This window comes from Pteropus alecto, unplaced genomic scaffold (assembly GCF_000325575.1).
Source record: "Pteropus alecto unplaced genomic scaffold, ASM32557v1 scaffold59, whole genome shotgun sequence".
Classification (NCBI taxonomy): Eukaryota; Metazoa; Chordata; class Mammalia; order Chiroptera; family Pteropodidae; genus Pteropus; species Pteropus alecto.
Window position 1 is genome coordinate 4,566,642 of NW_006443292.1, and position 23,011 is coordinate 4,589,652.

Below are 23,011 nucleotides of genomic sequence, written 5' to 3' on the forward strand. Positions count from 1 at the left end.
GGGGTGGGGGGGACGGGGATCACCCCTGCTTCCTGCCTGCCTTCACCACTCTCTCCCTTTGCTCCCCCTTCCTCAGAGCCCCCTCCTGCTCGCGCCAGGGGCCTTGCACCCCTCACTGGTTTCTCATTTCCAGGTTGGAGGTGCCTACTGGAGTCTAGAAAGGAGCAAGGGGCCTGCCCCCCGCCACCAGAGACGGAGCAGAGCGCCTCTGACCAGCATCCTCCAAAGGTACTAGCCGGCCCTCCCCTCCCCCACTGTTTATTCCAGGCCCCTACCTCATTAAGCGGGGCTCTATTTTCAGGGTGGTTACCTGGGAATGCACCCCTTTCCTGGCCCCCAGTTTCCCAGCAAGAACAGAAACACCGCCCTTGCTCTAATCCTTAACACTTTAATAACTCTACCCCCCCAACGTATTTTCTTCCTTTCTCTCTGTCTAGTGTTTCCGTGTTTTGCATTAGCTTTTAATGCAAGTGACCCTTTTACCCTGCTCTGAGACTCTGAGACTTTTTTGTAGCCCCCCTCACCCCCCCACTACTCTCAGGGGACTTCCTCAATTCTTTGCTAATTGCTTGTTAATTCCGAATGACTCCGCTTTTTAATTAAACCGGTTTTCTGTTTTCCCCTTTTAACTTCCTGTCACCTTTCCTCTATCTCCATCAGAAAATCTTTTCAGTTCCTGAACTGACCAGGGTTTGATAGAGGAAGGTACAGTAATGGCTTGAAATCTATGAGTTTTAGAAGATAATATGACTTTGCTTCTAGTGAAAAGCGAATCTGTGTACCTTAATAGTATGAATCACATCAAAGCAATATTCTCCTCTGAAGTACTTATCTGTAATTAACCCCTTCAGGCTTTTCTGTGTTTCTGTGTGACAGATGTGGATATAAAAAGATAAATAATATTTGTTACACCTCAGATTATCTAGAATTTATAAAACTTTACATAATCTCTTGTCCATCGAGAATTGAAAAACGAAGGAATGTTTTGGTGTGTTTAGAATCTAGGGCTTTCTCTTTGCACTCTTCATAAATAAGATTTCTCCTTCGGAAACCCTTACAGAGGATTTGTCAGATTGAAACGTAAGCATCTAAGTCAGGTGATCACATCTGTGCCGCTATATTTTGTTGCCGTTTCTGAAAAATGCACAAAAGGTAAGTTTAGGACATTCGTGTCATTCCTAAAGAGGGGATATGATCAGAAAAATGATATAAGAGTTAATTCGAAAATTGCCACGTGAATGACTTTTCTAACATCCAGTTACACGAGTATAAAGTGACTTGTTAATCTCAGAGTTATTTTAATGTCTCAGATTGTGTTTAGGGAATTTCAGGTACAAGGAAGTACTTAAAATAGTTATTAGGAAATCTTTGATTTACTCTGTTCCTCTGAACTTTCTGCCTTCCGCAGACAGAAATTAACGTCTTCCATGATTCTTCTCATTGTCAAGACATAGCTAAAGATACTTTTAAGAGGCTCTGGGGGTTTGCATATTCTTGAGACCTGAAACCAGATACCAAAGGTATAGTGTATGCTACTCAGTGGGATTTAGAATCAGTTTCTCCTGTTCTGTGGTGAATTTTAGGGCAAACTCGTAAGTGTATATAGGGTCCACTTCATCTCAGTAAAAGCTAGGCAGAAGTCTGTAAAGTTAAAGACATTTTTCATTATTTGAGTATGTGAATCACCAGAGAGGTGCTTGAGCATTAGGACTTTTAAAAGATGCTAGAATATTTGAAGTATGTTTTTAAGGTAAAAATGTGTTTTTTATTCAGGCCTTTCTAGTTAAATACTTTTCCTGCTTTAGATTTACCTCTACTCATGTTTTCATTTCTGAGAGGTGTTGTCACCTGAGATGATAAGGGGGTGAGTCTGTGGTGAGTCCAGCATACAAAGAGATATAAAGAGAGAAGGAAAATGTTTCCCCAGCCAGTTCATTCTCATTGCTTAAATGGTATCTTATTGATCCTCTCAGCTTTTAATGTTTTTCTAAGATTAGGGACTGGATATAAATTGTCAGCATCTGTTTCTAATATTAGCATGATTAAGAGTAGTTGGTCTAGGTTATGCTAAACACTTAAAATATTTAATTTGGCTACTTATTTACCAACATGGCCAGTTGGGTGGTTTACATTTGTCAATCTGGTAGTTAACTTTCTGTTAATTATAGTGCCAGTCACATAGTTTTGAAAGCTCAAAAAAAAAAAAAAGAAAAAAAAAATCAAAACACCTGATTTATTTGATAGCCAAATATAGATTTATAATCACACAGGGAAAATAACTGATTTTAATTGAAGATATTTGGTGATGCACCTTGAGCATGCTATGATCAAGAGTTATTTTCTATAATATAAGTATTATATTAGCTATATTATATTAGTTATAGTTTCTGATATGGTCAACAGTATAAAATAACTAATATAATAGTTATAGAGATATTATAACTCAATACAATAGCGATAGCATCACAATTACTGACTGTTATAATATCGCTATTGTATTGAGTTATAATATCTCTATTTTGTTTATAATCAACTTTGGTAACACAGAAGTACATACTCTTCCTAAGAAGTCTGAAAGTCAGAGATAAAGTTGATACCTGACTTTCAGCCTTGCTTTTCATTTTCAACTGAAGGCGTTCCCTAAGTAGACTGATCGTCTGCTTTCTCGAAGTACACTTTCTGGGCACGCACTTGATGCTTCTAAGACGATAATGCCAGATGTGGATTAATAAGATAATATCAAAAGGACCTCATCATTTATGACGCTTGTGAGGTAAACTTCGACTTGGGTCTGCATAAGTGAATTATAAAATTTCTTCTATTGCCTTTTTCGCATTTCATGAAAATTATTAGTTTTTCTGCTGGGACTTCTGAGAGTTATCAACTGTTCGTGATCATAATTTCTTAGGTTACGTAGAGGCCCGGTAATTGGGAGGAAATAGAAATACAACGCGTTACTTGTTTGGGGACATAGTGCCGACCAGGTTGCGTGTTACTAAAATAACACCTCTATTTGATTTTGGGTTCCAGACTCTCGATCATGTAAGTAAAACTCATAGACGTTTCTGCTGTGTTGCCTTGTAGTAGTTTCTACATCCATCCTTCCTTTTAGGACTTGTGAGCCGTTGGTAGGTTTTTTTTCTCAGATCCCATATCCTTGGAGTTGCTGATATTACTTCCTTGCCAGCCTGTATCTCTATTTACTCTGCAAAGAAACGCTTATTTCTTTTTTTGAGTAGCAAGCTGTTATCTTGTTTCTAGCTGGTGTGAGATCTGAAAGCACAGTTCTAGTTTGTATCACTTAAAAAAAAATGTGTGGACTTTTTAGTGAAAATAACATGCAGAAAGCCATTAATGACTAATTTATGCCAAAGGAAATTGGGGACGTGTGGGCAGATATGGTGAAAGGCAATTTTAGACAGGTCTTAAGAATATTTTGTTTTATAGTTATGTAATTCACTCTATCCTGTGGATATAGACTTCTTTTTTCTTTTCATTATGTGAAGCAAGAAGTTTTGGTTTTAACTGAAGTTTACTTGGCCTCTATATGGAAATTAGATGGTAACATTTAATTCCTAAATTTATAGTTTCTAATACGGTCGACAGTATAAAAGCTTGGAGGCCTAGGTTATATTTTGACCCTGTGTAGAATAGAAAAGATGAATTCATAAAATTTAAACACATTTAACATTGGGTAATAAAATCTCGTATAAAAATGGTACATTGGGAAAGTTGCCCATTTTAATGTATAATCCCGAAGTCTTCCCTGTTAGTATGTTGTTTTTCTATTTTCTGTCTGTGAAAACTGGAATGGAATTTTTCAAGATTTACCCTCAGAGTTTTAGTCATTCTGAGTCATTATTAATTTAAAAACAACTTACACTATACATATATTTATTTAGAAACTCACTTCCTTCACTATATTCTTTTATAAGAGACTTCCATTAACGATCAGATTTTTAAACTTGCCCTCTTTCAGGGGAAGTGGACTTTTTTTCCATTCTCATTTCTAAACTTCCTCTGTGGTTTTTAATAGGCAACTTTACCACTGAGTACTGTATTTACTTTTTAGGTTCAAAAATCTTTATTTTTCCTTTACTCATACATACCTGGCTAGCTATCATCTCTATTTAAACTGCAGACTCTCATAACATAGCACCAGGTTAGAATTAATTGTCTGATGCTTTGGACTCTCAGGATATTTGGTGATAAGTCATTGTCCTTTATAATTTAAGGAATGCAGCTGACGGGGCTCCTGGGTGCATCGTGTGTGTTTTTCCTTCTGAAGATTGATGCATGTATGGTGCTTTTTGCTGTAAATCTGTGGTGATTATTTATAGTGCTGGGCGTTGTCAGAAAAGCAACACGATCTAACGTTCTAGGATTATTTGATTCGTTTTAAGTCGGCAGAACTCTCTAGCAAAGTTCTACCCAGGGGCAATACCGGTGGCCAAGGCTTGGCAGTGTGCCAAGCACATGTCAGGCGCTCAGTAGAACGTCATCTGTCTGATTGCAGTAGCCGATATGGGTTTATCACAAGTTACCATTGCCCATCTTTCTTACCGGGAGGAATAATGTAGTCACTTCATCTTTTAACACAAAGCCCTTTCTCGATATTACTAATAAGTCGATAACTATTTTCTCTTTTCCTCAACCTCCACCTCACACGCCCTCACGTCCAGCCACCCCCGTTGTCTCTGTGAGATGGTGATGGGTAGATGGAAGACAGTGACAAAAAAGGATTCTTAAAGGTTCGAAGCCGTGGAAGGTCGCCTCCCCTTCTCTTGGGAGATGGGGTGCTGGGGACAGACTTAGCAGTAAGGCATCCAGGGATGTTCAGTCTTGAACTGTGGAAGGTAGTGCTCGTCTGGGAAATAATCACGGTTCGTTTGTGGAAACGCTGAAGGCTCATCATCGGCGACATTGTTTTGTATTTTTTTAAGTTTTTATTTTAGTATAGTTTTAGGTTTACAGAAAAATTGCAAAGATAGTACAGAATTCTCACACGCTCCAAACCCAGTTACCCTATCTCACATTAATAGGTACGTTTGTCACAGTTAACGAACCAGTCGGGAACATCATCATCAACTAAAATCCCTGTGTATTCAGATGTCCTTAGCTTTTACTTAATATCCTTTTTCTGTTCCAGGATCCCATGCAGGAGGCAGCATCACATGAGGTCATCTTGTCTCCTTAGGCTCTTCTTGGCTGTGACAGTTTCTAGACTTCCTTATTTTCGACGACCTTGACTGTTTAAGGAGTACTTATCAGGTATTTTGTAGAATGTTACTCAATTGCAATTCGATATTTTTCTTACGATTAGACGGCTTCTATCATATCCAACGAACAGCGTAACTTGGCACTGCCGATTTTAACCATATAGTCACCGGGCCGAGGCGCTGGCTTCTATCATATCCAACTAACAGCCGATTTTAACCATATAGTCACCGGGCCGAGGCGCTATTTTTCAGATTTCTCACTGTACAAGAGTGGGAGTTATGCTCCACTTTCTTGAAAGGGAAGATTCTAAACAAATTATTTGGAATTCTGCACAGATTTGCCACCCCCCACCCTTTATTAAGTCATTCAATCAGTTATTTATTCTATACTTCGGGTTAGAATCTAGTGGTACTTTCTCTTGTTCAGATTGTTCCATTTTGGCTAATGAGAGCTCTCACTTGGCTCCTGGGTCCCTTTGACACACCCCTGTCGTTACGTTTTTCTCTGAGCACGTCCTCTCTTTTTGGCACTGTAAGATGCTCCAGGGTCACTTTGTGTGTTTCCTGCCCCAGTCTTAGAATCGGCCACTCGCGTGAGGCTAATACTACATCTTTTTACGGTTTGCCTTGTAGGAGTCGTTCTGATCGTGACTAATTCGTTTATTTAGAAAGAACCGGCGTAGTTTTAAATCAAATATTATTTCTCAGTACACGTCGGCATAGTCTTTGACTTTCTTTGAAGAAGTTTAACAAGGAGAAATTAGGTATGAAAAGAAGAAAGACTAGACGAATTTGGATTGGTTGAAAATTCTGGCGGGCCGCCAGCAGCACCTGTTACTGTCACTTTTATCCATAGCACATCAGGTTGCCAGGTGGTCCAACCTTTTCTTGTTTAAGCGACAGAGGGCTTTAGCACACCCATCCCCACCAGGATGGGGTAGCAGTTCTCCCAATGGGTAATTCCTAGAGCGATCCTGGCAGAGTGTGTGGAAGTCACCTCGAATGTGTCTTAGTGGAATTCACAGACCTCGGATGTAATCGATGTGGGAAAAGACCCCTTTTGTTTTACTTGTAGAGCGAAGTTTTTCAGAATTCAAATGGGGAAGCGGCAAGCCCTGTTCATCTTTTACCTAGTTTGGCGTGTGCGTAAAGGAATTACAACTTCAAAGTGATTAACGTGATGCTTTTTGGACAGAGGAAGAGCTAGCATTTAAAGATATAATCTCCGTTTAGTTGCCATAGATTCCGTTTTGGCTCCGGCCACCTACTGTATTGGATGCACACACATTCTCATTTTAGTCCTGTTTAGAAAAATCAAGTGACTAACGGCGTCAGTTAAAAAGTAATTCAAGTGAGGGGGAGGGGGATGGGTGCGAGGGGGGAGGGTACAGACTGGTAGTTACAAAATAGTCGTGGGGATGTAGAATATAGCATAGGGAATATGGTAGCACTGTAATAACTACGTATAGTGTCAGGCGGGTACCGGATTTATCGAGGTGATCATCAGTCATAGAAATGTCTAATCACCATGCTGTACACCTGAAACTGATAGGTTGTGTACCAACTATAATTGAAAAAATAAAGCTATAATAACAGTAATTCAAATGAAGCAAGTCTGAAAATATATTCTGCATTGAGCAAACAGAACTTGGCTTTGCATCCAAATTCCAGATGCGTGAGTTAGTATTTTCTGTGTTCTTTTTCAAAAACAACCTTTTTAGAAAAAAAAAATTCCTGAAAATAAATCATTTTATACCACCTCGGAGATGCATATAGATATTAAGATCGTTTTCTTTAAGACTTACTCTGAGTTCTCCCTCCGTTATGTAAGTTTGTGGTAAAGCGCTGAAATTTAAGCTCATCAAAAGGTAGACAGCGCAGACAGGTTTGATTTTTTTCATTTAAGAATTTTCCCACAATTGTCTTTCATTTGTTTTTAGGTTAAGGAAGCTGATTTGCGCCTTGATTTGGACACACTCTGCGTCCCCTCCCCATAATGCTTTATGTGCACAATGGTTATTAGGCAACCCACCTATCAGGAGAAGGGACATTCTTCTGTAAGGTAAGTGACCGAGGGTCATTAGTCATCTGTGCTGTTTTCGGGGGGGAAGCCATTTCCCTGTTTCTTTTCTCCTTCAGCTCAGCTCCTGTATACTAAACATAGCACTTGGTAAAAGAAAATCTAGGCTTTTTTGGATATCGTTTGAACCCTTTTCTTGCTTAGTAGACCGCATTTAAGTGGCAAGGTAATCATTCCATTTATGAAAAAAAAATCTGTTAAAGATCGTTGTTTTGAGCATATAGTAGTCATTTCCCTTAATTCTTTCTAGTGGTCTTCAGCATCTCTTCAAACACTAACAATAAGTGAAAACCTATTCCAAAAACAGTTTTTGGTTTTCCAGTTTCTAAAACGGGACTCAGTTTTGGTATCAGCTGAGAAAAAGTAATTAAGTGAAGAGAGATGGGGGGAAGTCATATTTATTAAGAAAACAGTTCGTCAGGAAATTTCTCATTTCCCAATTTTTCCTGAGGAAATAGCTCTTTGTAGCCGTAGCCTGATATTTTTAAATGACATTACTTAGTCGTGGTACTTCTGAGTTTGTAATAACGATTTTCTGTGTATAAAATGTGGAATATTTGTTTATGCTCAGGCTGTGATGATGTGACCTAAGTTGGGCTTAGTTTTACCTTCGTACAATCTATCATGAGAAGTTTTATCAGATAAATTCTTATTGGTAACAAGATTATCTCAAGACGTCTAACCTGCATGTGAGACCAGAATGTCTTTAAAGGATTTTATTACATAATTTTTTTATTATCAGAAATGGAAACTTACTAATTAGGAGATGTGTCTAACATATTCCTTAAAATCAGCCCAGATGGAATGGCTTCCTAGAAGACTGTTAGTTTCTGTACGTCTTTAAAAGCTTAAAAGTGTACTCATATTTTTGTACACAGGCATATAAGATACAGCTTTTCATCAGTTTAATTTGGACTTTTCCTATTTGTATAAAGGAGATCTCGTTATATATCGAATTCGAGTACAGACTTTTGTGACCTAATAGTGTGGGAAATGTTTTCCTTTAAAATAATTTTTTTTCATGTGGTTCATCCACAGGTTGTTTAGATTCCTGCAGTTTTTAAATATTTTATATGACCTGGATACTTTGAATGTTAATACAGTAAAACTCATCGAAAGCGAAATAGGAAAAATGTAAAGAGATGTGGCAGAAACTAAATCTTATATCCAATAACAAAGTGGGGAGGATAGAAAAACACGAATGAACAAATAAATAAGTAAAATAATACAATAAAAAAGAAAAACATAAATAAAGGAAAGTCCATATAATCTACACATTTTACTCTAATTTACTTCACCCTCCTTTTCTGTGACCCCCCCAACCTACCATCCTTTGGGGCTAAAATAAGATACCGTTGAAATACTTTAGGAAACCAGCCTAAAAGTTTTGCGCTGTATTTTTTAACGGCTTCTCGTGTTTTATGAGTTGTTCATTCGGTACTCTGTATTTACTCACTGATCTGTGCTAGGCTCCTTGAATGGTTTGGAACTTAAATCTCCATGTGCATCAGGTAAATCTGAACTAAGAGGAGGAGTACTCGTCTGACTCCTCCGTGTCCTATTTTCTAGGGGCTCAACATCACCTTCCGTTTTACCCAAAATAGTGCTGTCACGTTCATAGGGTGTTCGCTTCGCGTTTTCAGAAGCCTGCAGAAGAAATCTGTCTCAGCCATTTAGACCATTACTCTTGGCTTTCACTTTGAAATCTTTACCATCTTAGGGAAATGACTAAAAGTGTTGGTCCTGACAGCTACATGTTAATTAGTCTTAGTAGTAGTTGAACTGTCATTACTCAGAGTCATGTGATTTAGCAGTGGAAAATTCTTTCATCTTTAATGGACACACTGTCAGGAGCCAAACATGCTAAATGTCGTGTGTTCTACCGCCCTTCAAGGCTGATCCCTGTGACCTAATGAATCCTTTGTAAAAAGCGGACTCAGCTAGGATGTTACACCACCATTGTCGAAGGAACCCTGAGCTCCAGGAAGAGTTGCAGATCCAGGCTGCAGTGGCCGCCGGCGATGTCCACACGGTACGGAAGATGTTGGAACAAGGCTATTCTCCAAATGGCCGGGATGCGAACGGCTGGACCCTGCTCCATTTCTCCGCGGCGAGAGGAAAGGAAAGGTGTGTTCGAGTATTTCTAGAACACGGAGGTGAGTTTTCTAGAAGCCAATCTCTTGTTTTCCCTCGGAGAAACTTAAAACGAAATGACATTCAGTTCTGAATACACGTACACGCGTGGATATAGTTTTTAGTCCTTGTCCTTTGTGAATACTCTTGTTACTTTTACTCTCCCGTGTGGAGGTTTGTCAAAATAATGCCGGATTCTGTTTAAAAACAGGTCGTTTAAGAGATCGGTTTGGCGAACGTGCTTTCTCCCCACCGTAACTGTGGTTCAGATAGTCAGGTTTTTCTAGGTTATTTCAGCCTTCCTCAGGCTGTCCAGTGGCTTCTGACTCACAAGCAGAAGTGGCTGTGGTACCATAGCTGGTGAATTGCATTGTTTCCCCTGCTGGTAATTGCTCAAGTAGATAGACTTGCACAGGTCCCTTTAAATAGCGTGTCCTTGATATACCCTATCTTTTGAATTTACCTTCTTTTAAAATATTTTGGATGTCTGCTTTTATTACCGTTTTAGAGCACTTGCTTTTTCCGAATTGAACATAATTTCTAGGTATTCTGTATGCAGATTGGCTGTCTGAGGTCTAATCTTGGATAGATACGTGCAGTTGGAAACTACATTTGACATTTTATGTTTTCGCGTCACAAACTATTACCATAATGATTCCCATGATTGATAATGACTAATAACTGTCCTAAAATCATACATGTTTTTTTCCACTTGAATTTCTACTTACTTAGTCTTCCCAAAGGTGGACTCTATGTATTTTATCATTCGTGCCCATGTTATCTTGGTACGTTACGGCATAAAGCGGCCTGGTTGGGACTCAGACTTCACATGTGCCATTCAAGGCCTGAATCGCTCATGACTAGCATTTCTTTTCATTTCTCATGTGTGCTTTCTTAACAAAACTAGTCCCATTTGCAAACTTCCTTGATGGACAGAAAATGTTAAAAGTGCTACAAGATCTCTTGGTCACGTGATTTGTGTGATAATTGGAGTATGGAGGCTACGAGCCTGGACTGATTGCGGGACAGTGCCAGACCTCGGACTGGCTGTCATCACCCATCCCAGGGGCCCTGAGATAGGAACGATAATCCCGAAATGGCTGACCGTTGGCAGGACTCAGCCATTCTCTGGCCTGTGCCTTCTCTCTACCGCTCCTCCATCCCTTCCTGCCTCTGGCTCATCCCCCATTTCACCCTAAAACTTGAAAACCCCAGTTCTGCAGTTCATGAAAAGGGTAGGTAAGAGGAATGCTGGGAGAAAGGTCTGAAAAAAACTAAAAGGTGTGTGTAGGATCAGAACGCTGAAAATTCTGGAAGTGCTCAGTAAAGACCAAGGTCAGAGCTCACATTTTTTGATTCCATTTATTCCTATTTCTGCTTCTGCCAGCCTTGCTTTTAAAAAATTAATTTTAAAAAGTCTGATCACTCAAGTAATATGAATTTGTCTCCTTAAAACAAATAAAATGAAATTTCAAAGAAAGTGCGAATAAAGCCAATGTCCCCTTTGGCCAACTCCCAATCCTTTGTGGCCTGCATGCGCCCAGAAATGACCACAGGGGTGAGTTTAGCTTGGTGCTTATCCTTCTAGATCGTTTCCCAATATTATTACCTGTACTCGTAGAAAATATGTCAGAGTACGTTGTGTGTGCTTTTAGAACATAAATTATTTGATACACTGACCGTATTCTGCAGTTGTTGGTTTTTGCTCAGCTATAGAACTTAAGATTTTTTAAATATCGGGAGTTGGCAGATTTTTTCTGTAAAAGTCCAGATATTAAAAAAATTAGGCTTCGTGAGCCCTACTGTCTGTTCTGACTACCCAACTCTGCTGTTTTAGAGTGAAAGCAGCTAGACAAGGTGTAAATAAATGAATGTGGCTCTGTGCCAATAAAACTTTATTTATATAAACCAGTCGTGGACCACATTTGACTTGTGGGCCACAGTTTACTGAACCCCGTTCCTTCTCTCTATACATATTTATATCTATAGCGATACCACTGTCGTTTAGATAAAATGTGAAATTGTGCCTGACCATCTCATATCATACAGCAAAATCAATTCTGCGTAGTTAAAAGACCTAAACGCCACAAAACTTTTTGAAAGAAAATACAGGCAAATAACGACCCTGTGATATGACATACGAGACACAGAAGGCACAAACCATAAGGCAAAAGAAAAATAAAATCCATTCACAGGTACAATTTCATATTTTTTTTCCCATAAAGGAAGCTCAAGTCATTCCTCTGTCCTCCTGACTCTGACTTGCTGGCTCAGTTGCAAAGTTTTCAAGTCTGTGTGATGCTAGACTGGTGGTAGATCTCGGGTCCGTGTAACGTCGTCGTAATTACTGTTGCTGTCTTTCTGTATATATTTACATTCTGATACCCAGTGGGGCAAATCTCCTCAATCTTTGCATTCTTCAAGGATGTCTTAGCCCATTACACGTCCATATAAAATTTGAAAACAACAGAATTGAACATTTTGGAGAAGCTCCTCGTTCGTTCCTGTGGGGCGCCTTTTACTTGCTCTTGTTACTTGTAGAGTGAGAGACGCTGGGCGTTTTTGTCCTAGACGTCATGTGTCAGTTTGGAAACGGTACTAGGAGAGCAGACGGCCCCCGCCTTCCCCTCCCTGGCCCCTGTGATTCTTCGCCGTGTGCAGTATGTAGTCTAGGCCTGGCTTCTGACCTCTAGGCCAGGGTAACCAGCTGCCAGTTCAGCCCCTCCATGCTCACGGCACAACACGAAAACAGCCCCACGGCCTCTGACTGCTGTGCCAGAAACGAGAAACCATGCTCGACCCTCCTTCCTTACCACCAGCACCATCAGCCGCTAAGTCTTGTCGATTCTGCCTCCTAGACAGTTGTCAGATCTCTTCACTTCTTTTCGTTGGAGGCAGCGCCCCACCTTTGGGCAAGGAAGCCTCAGTTCTATCCAGGACTGTTATGACGGTGCCCTCCTTCCCTGCTTCCGGTCCCCCCTTCCCCGCCCTGGCCATTCTCTAAGTAGTATGATCTGTTCAGAATGCAAACTAAAATGTTTCCTTTTCAGAATCCATCAGTGGTTCCCCAATTCTTGTAGAATAACGTTCAAAGTCTTGAATGTGATCTACGCAGCCCCACGGCGTCGGACTCCTCGTATCTTTCCAGCTTCATCTTTGAGCAGCGGCCCCTCTCCCTTCTCTCCAGTCGTTGACTTCAGGGGCTTCCGCCCGGGTCACTCTTTTTCTCGCCCCACCGCTGCCCACCGTACCCAGCTCGGACCTACTTCTCCTTCCGCTTTCATTCACTGCTTTCTCAGTCACATCTTTCCGTTATATATTGTTGTCTGCGTCTTTTAGTGTATTACCCATCACAGGTATATGAGTTATCTTTGTAGTGTCCTGTTTAATATCTATATTTCCAGTTACTCTGAAGCTTCTTCAAGGTAGACCCATATCTGTTTTGTTACAAATAAAAGAAGAAATAAACACCAGTGATATCTAAGATAATTGTTCCCCAGCATTAAAGAGACAAGACCAATTCTTTTATTAAAAAATAGTGATTAAAAATTAGCTAGCCTTAAGGTAGGATTCAAAAAGTACCTGAATTCATTATACCTGCTCTTTTCCAAAAACCACAGTTTAAGAGTTTACAGGCTTCCAGTCAGATTGGCCCCCTTCTGTTAATGGGATTATTTTGTCATGGACATTAAGGTGAAATGAACTCAAAAACTCAAAGGTGGGAAAGTACGAAATAACCCACAAGAAATAGGGCGTAAGCACTCACACCCTCCCCACCCTGTGTATGAAAGATAATTCATAAAGATCATTAGACGAGGTGGCCAGTGTTTATTCAGCAAATATTTATCGAGCACCTAACATGTGCCAGGCCAGGGAGAAACAGGAGACCTGTCAACAAGCTTTAGAAGAATTTAGGCAAGAGTTGCTAGTGGCTCAGTCTAGATAGCAGTGGATACCTTGAGAAATGGTAAGATTCTGGACATATTTTGAAAATGGAGCCAGCAGAATTTGCTGATAGATTGGATATAAGGTGAAAGTGAAAGAAATCAAGAGAAACTGAGGTTCTGGGCCTGAGCATCAGGAAGAAAACAGTTGCCATTTATTGTACGAGCGGAGGAGAGTTAGCCAAATGCAGTTTAATAAAACAGGACGTAGATGTTTAATACAAACCACTAACCCGACAAGAAATTCTTTATCTTAAGTACGTATGTTAAAGGATCAGATCTGAGCACAGATGTCCGCAGCAGCACAGTAAACCATCGGTGAGTGACCTCACAGGGCTGACAGGCCTCAGCGCTCCGAGGCCGCCTGTCACCGTGCCGTGGTGAGAGAGAGGTGTCTGCTCGCGGAGCAGCTGCGGGAAGCCCTGCTCCCTGCCAGTTACGGGAGGAATCCAGGTTCACTGAGAAAATGAGCAAGTTTGACTTTCTCGTTTAATCTAAGCCTGTGCTGTCCATATAGCACGAGTGGCTATTTACATTTCAATTAAAGTAAAATTTCAGTTGGTGTCACACTAGCCATGTTTCAAGTGCTCAGTAGCCACGTGTGACTAGTAGCTACCATATTAGACCTAAAATTAAAACACTGGCCTGTGCAGATAAATGGTATTTTGCTACTTTACTCTGAAACATCCTGCTTCAAAACGATGAACACTTAGTGTTTTATAATGTCAAAATATATTAGTTTCTAAACACAAATGTGCTGCATATAATTGTACCTCATACAAATTCTGATAATCTTTCTGATCAGGTTAGCGTGCTGTTGGAGTTATGGGGAAGAGTCTCTAAGAGTGGGAATTATAAGAAATCTATCATCATCATTATTATCTATCATCATCACCATCATCATCTTCACTTTTCCATTTTGAATCTTTCTAAAAATACTAAGACCGTGTTGGACATCTTAAGAAAGTAACATTAAAAGACCCCGTGTTAGTGCAGTTATTTATCTTTAGATTCAGCACTTATGCAAACTGACCTGGAGGACAGGCGAAGCTCTTGAAGTGAAGGCCACAGAGCCAGTTCCTGGAGGGACCTGAGAAAAACTTCTCGGGTCGCCTCTCAGTCCAGGAGGAAAATCCTCTCGATGAAACTCAGGAAAATGAGAGAGAGAAAGGTTAGCCAAAGAAATCCGTAGCGGAGCAGTGAGAACTTATTTTGAGCTTTTCAAAAAAGAAAGAGTTTGGAAATAATCCCAAGTGTGATGAAAACGGGGTATCAATGATAAGAACTCAGGAAAGCGCTGTGGAAGCCGTTTGGTCGTATGTATCAGACCCCAAAAAGCGGGGGACCTTTTCACCCAATAAATCTACTTTTCTTTACTTATTCCAAGGAAACAGTCTTGAATGCAGGAATTTTTTTCTGCATGAAAATTTTACCCCTTATTAGGTATAATTTTTTGAATGGAGGCATTCTCAGTGTTCAGATGTAGAAAAAAGGTTAAATAATCAGACCGTGATTACAATTACGTATAATTTTTTAAAATGGATGGAAGAAACGCTGCAAGTTTATCATCAGTGTTGACAGTGGTTACTAGGGAATGCTGTGTTTTGCCTTGCTGCTTTTCTAAACTTTCAGTTTTTCATTAATGAAAAAGTACTAAATCTGGGGGAAATCCTGTTTGGAAACATTATACCATCTGACTTTTTAGTTCTTTATTCCGTGGTCAGTTATTAGCACAGTTTTAGTTATTTAGGTACTTTTTCCCCCTATATCACTGTTGCTTTTTTCCTGTACATTAATACTTAGAACGTATAACTGTTTTTTAGACCTCGAAACAGTGCCTGTGTAACTTAGCTAATTGCTTTTGGTGCTTTCCAAAACTTTTAAAAAGAATAATTACATGTACAATGAACTACGGTACAGTTGGCCATGCGTGTAGTTTGTACGTGTTCATATATACACATATACTCTATACTGGGTATAGTATATACACATACTAGGATACGGTTCTTATCCACGTACTTTGTAAAATCTGACTTTCCTGCTTTTAGGGTTTTGTGATGTCCAAAGTATTTGAGCTTTAAACACACATGGGAAGCACGTAAGGGGACCTGTACGAATCCTGGTGATGTTTTGATCAGATTAGTGTTTATATTCCAGTCCTCAGAGCAACCAGAAAAAAATCACAGGCGTGCTTCATTTTATTGCGATTCACAGATGCTTTGGTTTTTTTTTGTTGTTTTTTTTTGTTTTTTTTACAAATTGGAATGTCATGGCAGCCCTGCATCAGGCAAGTCTGTCAGTGCCTTTTTTCCAGCAGCTTGTGCTCACTTCTCACAATAGTTTAGATTTTTTCATCATTATTATATTTGTGATGTTGGTCCGTGATCAGCAATCTTCGATGTCACTGGGGCCAGACCTTCCACCAGCTTCGCGAAGGCTCACATGTCGGTTAGCCTTTTTTAGTAATAAAGTATTTAAGATATATACATTGATTTTTTAAAAACATAACGCTATTGCGAATTTACTAGACTACAACGTAGTGTCAACATAACTTTTATATGCACTGAGAAACCAAAAAAATTGTGGCTCTCTGCATTGCATTATTTGCTTTTTTGCAGTATCTTCGAGGTATGCCTGTAATGCAAAGAGGTATAACTAAAAAGTCAATAGAGAAATTAAAATGGAATATGAAAAAATGTCCTAATAGTACCCAAAAAAAGGAGAGGGCAGTAAAGGGAAGAAGAGAAATGATAGAGGAGACAAATGGCAAGCAAATAATAAAATAGTAAATCTAAACTCAACTGATCGATAATTATATTAAACATTAGTGGACTAAGTACTCCATTTAAAAGCTAGAAATTGTCAGGATAAGTAAACAAGGCTGAATTATTTGTGACACACTTTATTAAGATACAGATAGGTAGATGAATGGATAAACATATCATGCAGATGGTAAGCACATGAAGGCAGGAGTGGCCACATTAATATACATAATAGATTTCAAGACAGACTTAGGAGAACGACATTTCAGTGCTAAATGGAATAGTTTATTCAGAAGAATAACAGTCATAAAATGTGCACGGACCTAGGAAGAGAACTTCAAAATACTTGAGGTAAATAATTGACAAAGGGAGAGATGGACAGTTTCACAATCATATTGGAGATTTTAACATCTCACAGCAATTGATAGAACGGGTAGGTAAAAGAAATCAGTAACTAGCGGAAAGCTAAAAAACATTATCAATCACATTAACCAAATAGATATTTTTGAAAATGGCACCCAACACCTTCAGAATATACACATTATTTTCACGTGTACATGACACGGACGCCGGGAAAAATCATATACTGGCAGTAAAGTCTCAGTGAATTTTAAAAGACTAAAATCATAAGAGTACGTTCTTTGCTGGCAATGAAATTTTATTAGAAATCAATAATAAGATATCTAGGACAGCCTCAGATTTGGAAATTTAAAACTAATTTGAACTGAATGATAATGAAACTATATAAGAATTTGTGGAATGTACTAGAGCCGTGCTGAGAGAAAATTTTATAGCTTTAAATGCTTATAATATAAAAACAATGATCTTAAATGGATTCTTTAAGTTTTTACCTTTAGAATCTTGAAAAAGAAGAAATGAAACCCAAAGTGGCTGTCACATTCACCTCTGTGGTCCCCTCCCCCCAGCCCCGTGGCATACATGCGGGCTGGGAGCCTCCTTGTCGCCAGAGGGGGCTGACCTGATTTTGGAGCTCAGTGGAAAACCTCCACGCCTGGAGCATTGTCAAAAGTAACAGTGGTCTCTGTCTAGGTGGCAGACGGTCTGGAAGGGCCAGCGGCACAGGTGCCTGAGACCGCGATCCTGGTTGGGCAGGCAACAAAGCAGCCTCACGTTTAACAGGAGACCAGGTGAATGAGACAGCCATGTGGGTTTCTTTAAGCTTTTAAATATGCCTAGGGATCTGGAAGGCTGTATGAAAGCTTAAGAAAAGACAGAGGGGTCCCCAGTTATCTACTCATCCCTGGCTGAACATAAGGCTAGAAAGTGAGAGCTGGGGCACACTGGTAAATCACCTCATCATTCAGCGTGTGCGTCACCCTGTATACACAGAGGGTGGAGGCCTTACTGGCTTGGGGTACTTAGCACAACTCTGACCAGCCACTGATCAAACGTAAGTTATTTTGGCCAAATACAAGTTACTCCTAGGAAGAGCCCCTGAAAGCCAGACTTCAGTGATAACAACAACAACAACAACAACAGAACAGGGACAAGCGTCCACATGCTGTGGGGAAAATGGAGTGTATAGAATTAATCTAGGCAGTTCACTAAAACAGCAGTAGCAATCCACACAGAAGGGGTGGGGATCAGAATCTTAGGTTGCTATGATAAGGTCTCAAATTATCAGACAGGCAAAGAAATGGGACCTTATAGCTCATACACCGGAAATCAAACCAGCCAATAGAAAGTGTCTCTGAGGAAACCTAGATATTACACTTAGTTCATGAAACTTAAGAGCAGCTGTTGTAAATGTGTTCAAAGATCTAATGAAACCGTGGTGGAAGAATTAAAGGAAAATATGATGGCAGTGACCCATCAGATAGAGACTTTCCAGAAAGAGAATTTATTTCTCTATAACCCTAAGTAGAAACTCTAGAGTTGAAAAGTATAATAACTAAAACTTGAGAAGAATTCACTCGAGTGGTTAACAGCAGATTTGAACTGGAAAGAGACGTAATCAAGGACCTTGAAATTGATCAATAGACATCATTTAGTCCGAGGAACATATAGAAAAATGAAATTGAAAAGAGCAGCCCCATGGACCAGTGGACGCTATCAAGCATCTGGACATGATGCGCGAGGCATGATGGGAATGCCAGAAAAGGGGGGAGAGAGAAAGGTGCAGGAGAAAAGTAATAATGGTCAAAAGCTTCCTACATTCGATTAAATAAAACGATTAGAATCCACATCCGAGAAACTCCACGAACACCAAACCGAGATAACTTCTTTTGGAATGCCAAAAGAAAGACAGAATCTTGCAAGCACCCAGAGAGGTGACTCGTTATAGACAAGCATACCTCAACAAGCTTAACGGCCCATTTCTCAGTAAGAAACAACGTGGCCAGAGGGCAGTGCGATGACATATTCTGATTGCTGAAAACAGCTGTCAACCGAGAATTTTATGTCCAGAAAACTGCCCTTCAGAAACCATGGTGAAATGAAGATGTTTCGTAAATGAAGAGAATTTCTCGGCTCTCAGACCTGCTTAATAAAAAGTACTAAAAGAAGGCCTCCAGGCTGGAAGTTAACAGACCACACACAAAAATATAAAGATCACCGGTAAAGTTACTTATGCAGGTCCATATAAAAAAAACTATTCATTTTCTGTTGCTGTGTAACCACTTACAAAAACATATGACGTAATACAACACGCATTTAGTATCTCACAGTCTTAAGGTATCGGCCAGACTCTTCTTGGGCTTGACTGGAGGAAAATTGGCTTCCAAGCTCACTCAGGTTGTTCGCAGATCAATTTCCGTGTGCTTCTAGGACCGATGGTCCCAGTTTCTTGCCGGTTGGAGGTCATGGTTCCCAGAGGTAACGTGTAGATTCCTGTCCTGTGAGCTTTCCCACCATGGCAGCTGACCTCATCAAGGCAGCGAGGAGAGTCCCTCCAGGAGTCTGCCAGCAAGACGGACTCTCAGAGCTTAACATAGTCACAGCAGTGACATTTCCTCGTCTGTGCCTTCTCATCCTGTTGGTGAGAAGGAAGTCACAGGTCCCGCTTCCACACCAGGGGAGGATTACACAGGATTACGCAGAAAGAGGAACGGATTATTTTTATTTGGAGGGGAGCGGTGGGGAGTAATAGCCGAAGAGAAGGGAGAGGAAAGGAAGCTGTTGTTTATTGCTAGAATTTAACCCATAATAAAAATAGGAATAAAATAAATCAGTGGATAGGAAACGGGCAAGATAGAACGTTGAGGAAACCGAAAAACAAAAGCTGGTTCTTTGACAAGATTAATGAAGTTGATAAATCTGTAGCTAGACTGACGAAGAAGCCAAGAGAAACGACACATAACCAGTATTGAGTATGGAAAACTTTTCACAATAGATTCTACAGACATGAAAAGGAAAATAAGGAGTATAATGAACACCTTTATGCCATTTAGAAGAAACAGACAGATCCCTCGAAAGATGCAAATTGCCAAAACTGACCCAAGAGAAAAAACTGAACAATGCCATAGCCCAGTATCTATCTTAAGAAATGTAATTCATAATTAAAACTTTCTACTAAGAAAATTGTAGGCACAGCTGGCTTCTCTGTTGAATTATTTCAAGGATTAAAGGAACAAACCGTCACAACACTACCCAGATTATTTGAGAAGGTAGAGTGAGAATCACTTCCGGACTGTATGTTGCTTATCGTGCCCCAGAAATGAAAATGACAGACCAGTATCCTTCCTAATAGATATAAAAATGCTTGACAGAATACTAGCAAATCCAATCTACTATAATCAAAGAACAGTATTACATCACGACCAAGTAGTATTTACTCCAAGAACGCAAAGTTTGTGTAGCACCTGAAAATCAATGAGATGAGTAATTCTCCATATTACCAGACAAAAGTAAACGCCAAAGATCATTTTAGTAGATGCAGAAACCGCACGTGACAATGTAAAATAATCCATTCGTCATTAAGATTCTCAGCAAACAAGAAGCAGAAGATCATTTCTCAAACCTAAGGAAAGTTATCTATGAAAAACTACAATTCTCATTACGTCGAATGAACTAGGGAATGCCTTCTCTCTCTTTAAGATCAAGAACAAGATGAGCGTATGTTCTTGATACTTTTACTCAGCATCCTGTTGTAGGTTATAGCTATTGGAGTAAGGGAAGGACAGCAAACAAAAGTCCTGTGGATTCGAAGGGAAGAAGTAAGCCTGTCTTATTTGCAAAGAACATCATCGTATACGTAGAAAATTATGAGAAATCTACAAAAAATGTACTCAAAACGAATTTAGCTAGATTACAGAATGTACAGCTCAATATACAAAAATCCATTTTATTTCTCTGTACCGGCAAATAACATTTAGAAATGGAAATTTCAAAGCCATTCATTACGAGAGCGACAGAATTTAAAATATAATATTTTAATGAAAGATGTGCGCGTAAGGCCTGTACACTGAAAACTATAATACATTCCTGAGGGAAATTAAAGAAGACCTAAATGCGGAATAAAAGAAAGACATAATCCATGTTCATGGTTTGAAAGAATCAATATTATTTAGATCATTTTGAGGAGATTTTCATTTTAAGAATTGGCGGAGTTAGAATTTCAGAATTTCAGCAGCTTCGAAGAAATCGACAAGCTGATTCTAAATGTATTGGCTGACACAGGATCAAAGAAGGTTGAGGACATACCCTACCTGCTGTCAAAACTTACTGTAAAGCTACAGTAGTCAAAAAAAAAAAAGCTACAGTGATCAAGATAGTCTGTAGTGTGCACCTGAGAATACAATATCGTATTTAGTTATATTTTAATAAAAATCTTAAGAAAAACGATCATCCACTCTTGGCGTATGGATAGACTTTTTTAGATGAGTTGAACAGAATAGAATGCAAAAATAGACCCACAGTTTTATGGTAAACTGGTTTTCGACAAAGACACCAGGATAAATCGTTGGGGGAAAAGCTAGTTTTTTCAACAGATTGTGCTGGAACAGGATTAAAGAAGCCTGAGGACTTACCCTACCTGCTGTCTACCCGCTACTTATCTATCTGGGAAATAATAAACCTTGATCCAACGTCACACTGTACACAAAAATCAACTGGCAGTGGATCATTGCCCTAAATGTTGAGTCAAAAGTCTATAACTTCTGGAAGAAAACAGAAAATCTATGTGACATTATGTTGGGCAAAGATTTCTTAAGTAGGACACAAAAAGCGCAAACCATAAAAGAAAAAAATGACAATCGACTTCATCAAAATTAAAAACTTTTGGATAGCCACTTGAAAAACAGTTTGGCGATTTCTCAAGAAGTCGAATGTGCATTTAGTATATGACACAGCAAGTCTCTCCTGGGTATTTTCCCAAGTGACATGGAAACGTGTCCACGTGTAGACTTGTATACAGATGTTCACAGTAGCCTTATAATAGCCTCAAACCTGAAATAACCCATTACTCATCTGCTCTTGAATAAATAATCGTATACCCATGTTACGGAATACAGTTCAGCAAATAACAAAGAAATGACCTTTCGATACAACAACAATATGGATGAATTTCAAAACACAACAATATGGATGAGTCTCACAGATACAATATTGAGTGAAAGAAGCTAAAGGATTCTGTTTATATGAAATTCTAGAAAGGCAAAATTTTAGAGTTACCTGGGGCCCATAGTCTGAGCAGGGACTTCCCTGTAAAGAGGCAGGAAAGAACTTTTCGAGATGATGGAAATATTATGTGACCGTATACAATTCGTCAGAGTTCACCAACCTGTACACTTAAAATAGGTAAATTTTATTGTACCTCAGTAAAGCCGTTGGAGGAAAAAAACATGGATAGGGAACGTTTGTTTGCTTTTATTTATAGATACTTTCAAATTTTTCAATAGATTTAAGAGAGTTTCAATCTCGTTTAGAGAATTTGCTCTTGGGGAAGAAAAGGTTGCTAAAGGGACAAAGTAATGAGATGGATGAGCTGCCATCTCAGTGTTCAGAAAAAGTTTTTCTGATGAAGGGACGTTTGCTCAGACACAGAAAGTGAGTTCGGTTTAGTCATCGATTTCTTCATATGTGCCTTGCACGTTTCTTACTGAATCTACGTCTAGGTGTTTTGTAGTTTCTGTTGCTAATACAAACGAGATCTTTTTCTTATCTTACCGCGTTAGCTCTAATAATCCTTAAATTCATTTTCGTTTGCATCTTCATTTGTCTTAGATCTCCCATTCGTTAATCCCTCAGTAACTGTACAGATTGTATGCGTCGTTACTGAAAACTCTGTGCTGTTTCCAACGTGTGCTCAGCTAATGCATTTAATGGTTTTTACTGAGACTGTGCAAATCATTGTTCATGATTGTTTTTCCTGACCAAAATGTAAGTAAAACCTAAAAAAGACCTCAAGTGGAAAACCAAAGATGCAAGTGCAGTTGAACGTGACATAATTTTAAATTCGCCGTCAGGTAGAGCGAGAATAGGATGCGCCTAAGAATGTCGGCTGGCTCGTTGAGAGGCGCCCCCTGGTGGATGAGAATTGGAGCGAAAGAAAAGACTCAGGTTTCACTAACAGATTGAGAGAGAATGTCTGGAAGCAGATAATGGGTCAGGTGTAGATTAGAAACGGACGATTTGGCAAGATTTCCTTTTTTATTTAAATAGAAGGGTTTTTTTTTTTTTCTTTTATTTCATGCCTGTCTTCACTTGGTCACCTTTAGGTAAGTGAGACGTCAGAAACAGGATCTGTCAAAATGGAAACAGCAGCTCGTGATCACGCCTTACCAGTAGATGGCAGCAAAACGCTTTGTTAAAATACTCTCTTGCCTTTATTTTTTAAGTCTTATAGTAAATAGATATTGTATATTTTTCTCCTGGTGAAGACCAAGGCAGTTATGATACCTTGCTTTTCTTTGA

At 39.4% G+C, this 23,011-nt stretch overlaps 1 protein-coding gene across 3 annotated transcripts in view; it reads left to right on the forward strand.

Moving 5' to 3' along the window:
* Positions 1–112: 112 nt before the first annotated feature.
* Positions 113–23,011, forward strand: part of ASB7 (ankyrin repeat and SOCS box containing 7) — a 37,230-nt gene continuing 14,331 nt past the window's right edge. The window contains exons 1-4 of one of the 3 annotated variants that reach the window (XM_006924144.3): positions 113–228; positions 5,150–5,271; positions 7,160–7,281; positions 9,194–9,455. In XM_006924144.3, coding sequence (XP_006924206.1) covers positions 9,245–9,455 — 211 coding nt within the window. In that variant the 5' untranslated portion in view covers positions 113–228; positions 5,150–5,271; positions 7,160–7,281; positions 9,194–9,244. The remainder of the gene's footprint in view (positions 229–5,149; positions 5,272–7,159; positions 7,282–9,193; positions 9,456–23,011) is intronic. The other 2 variants (XM_015598727.2, XM_015598728.2) reach the window with 2 other exon arrangements.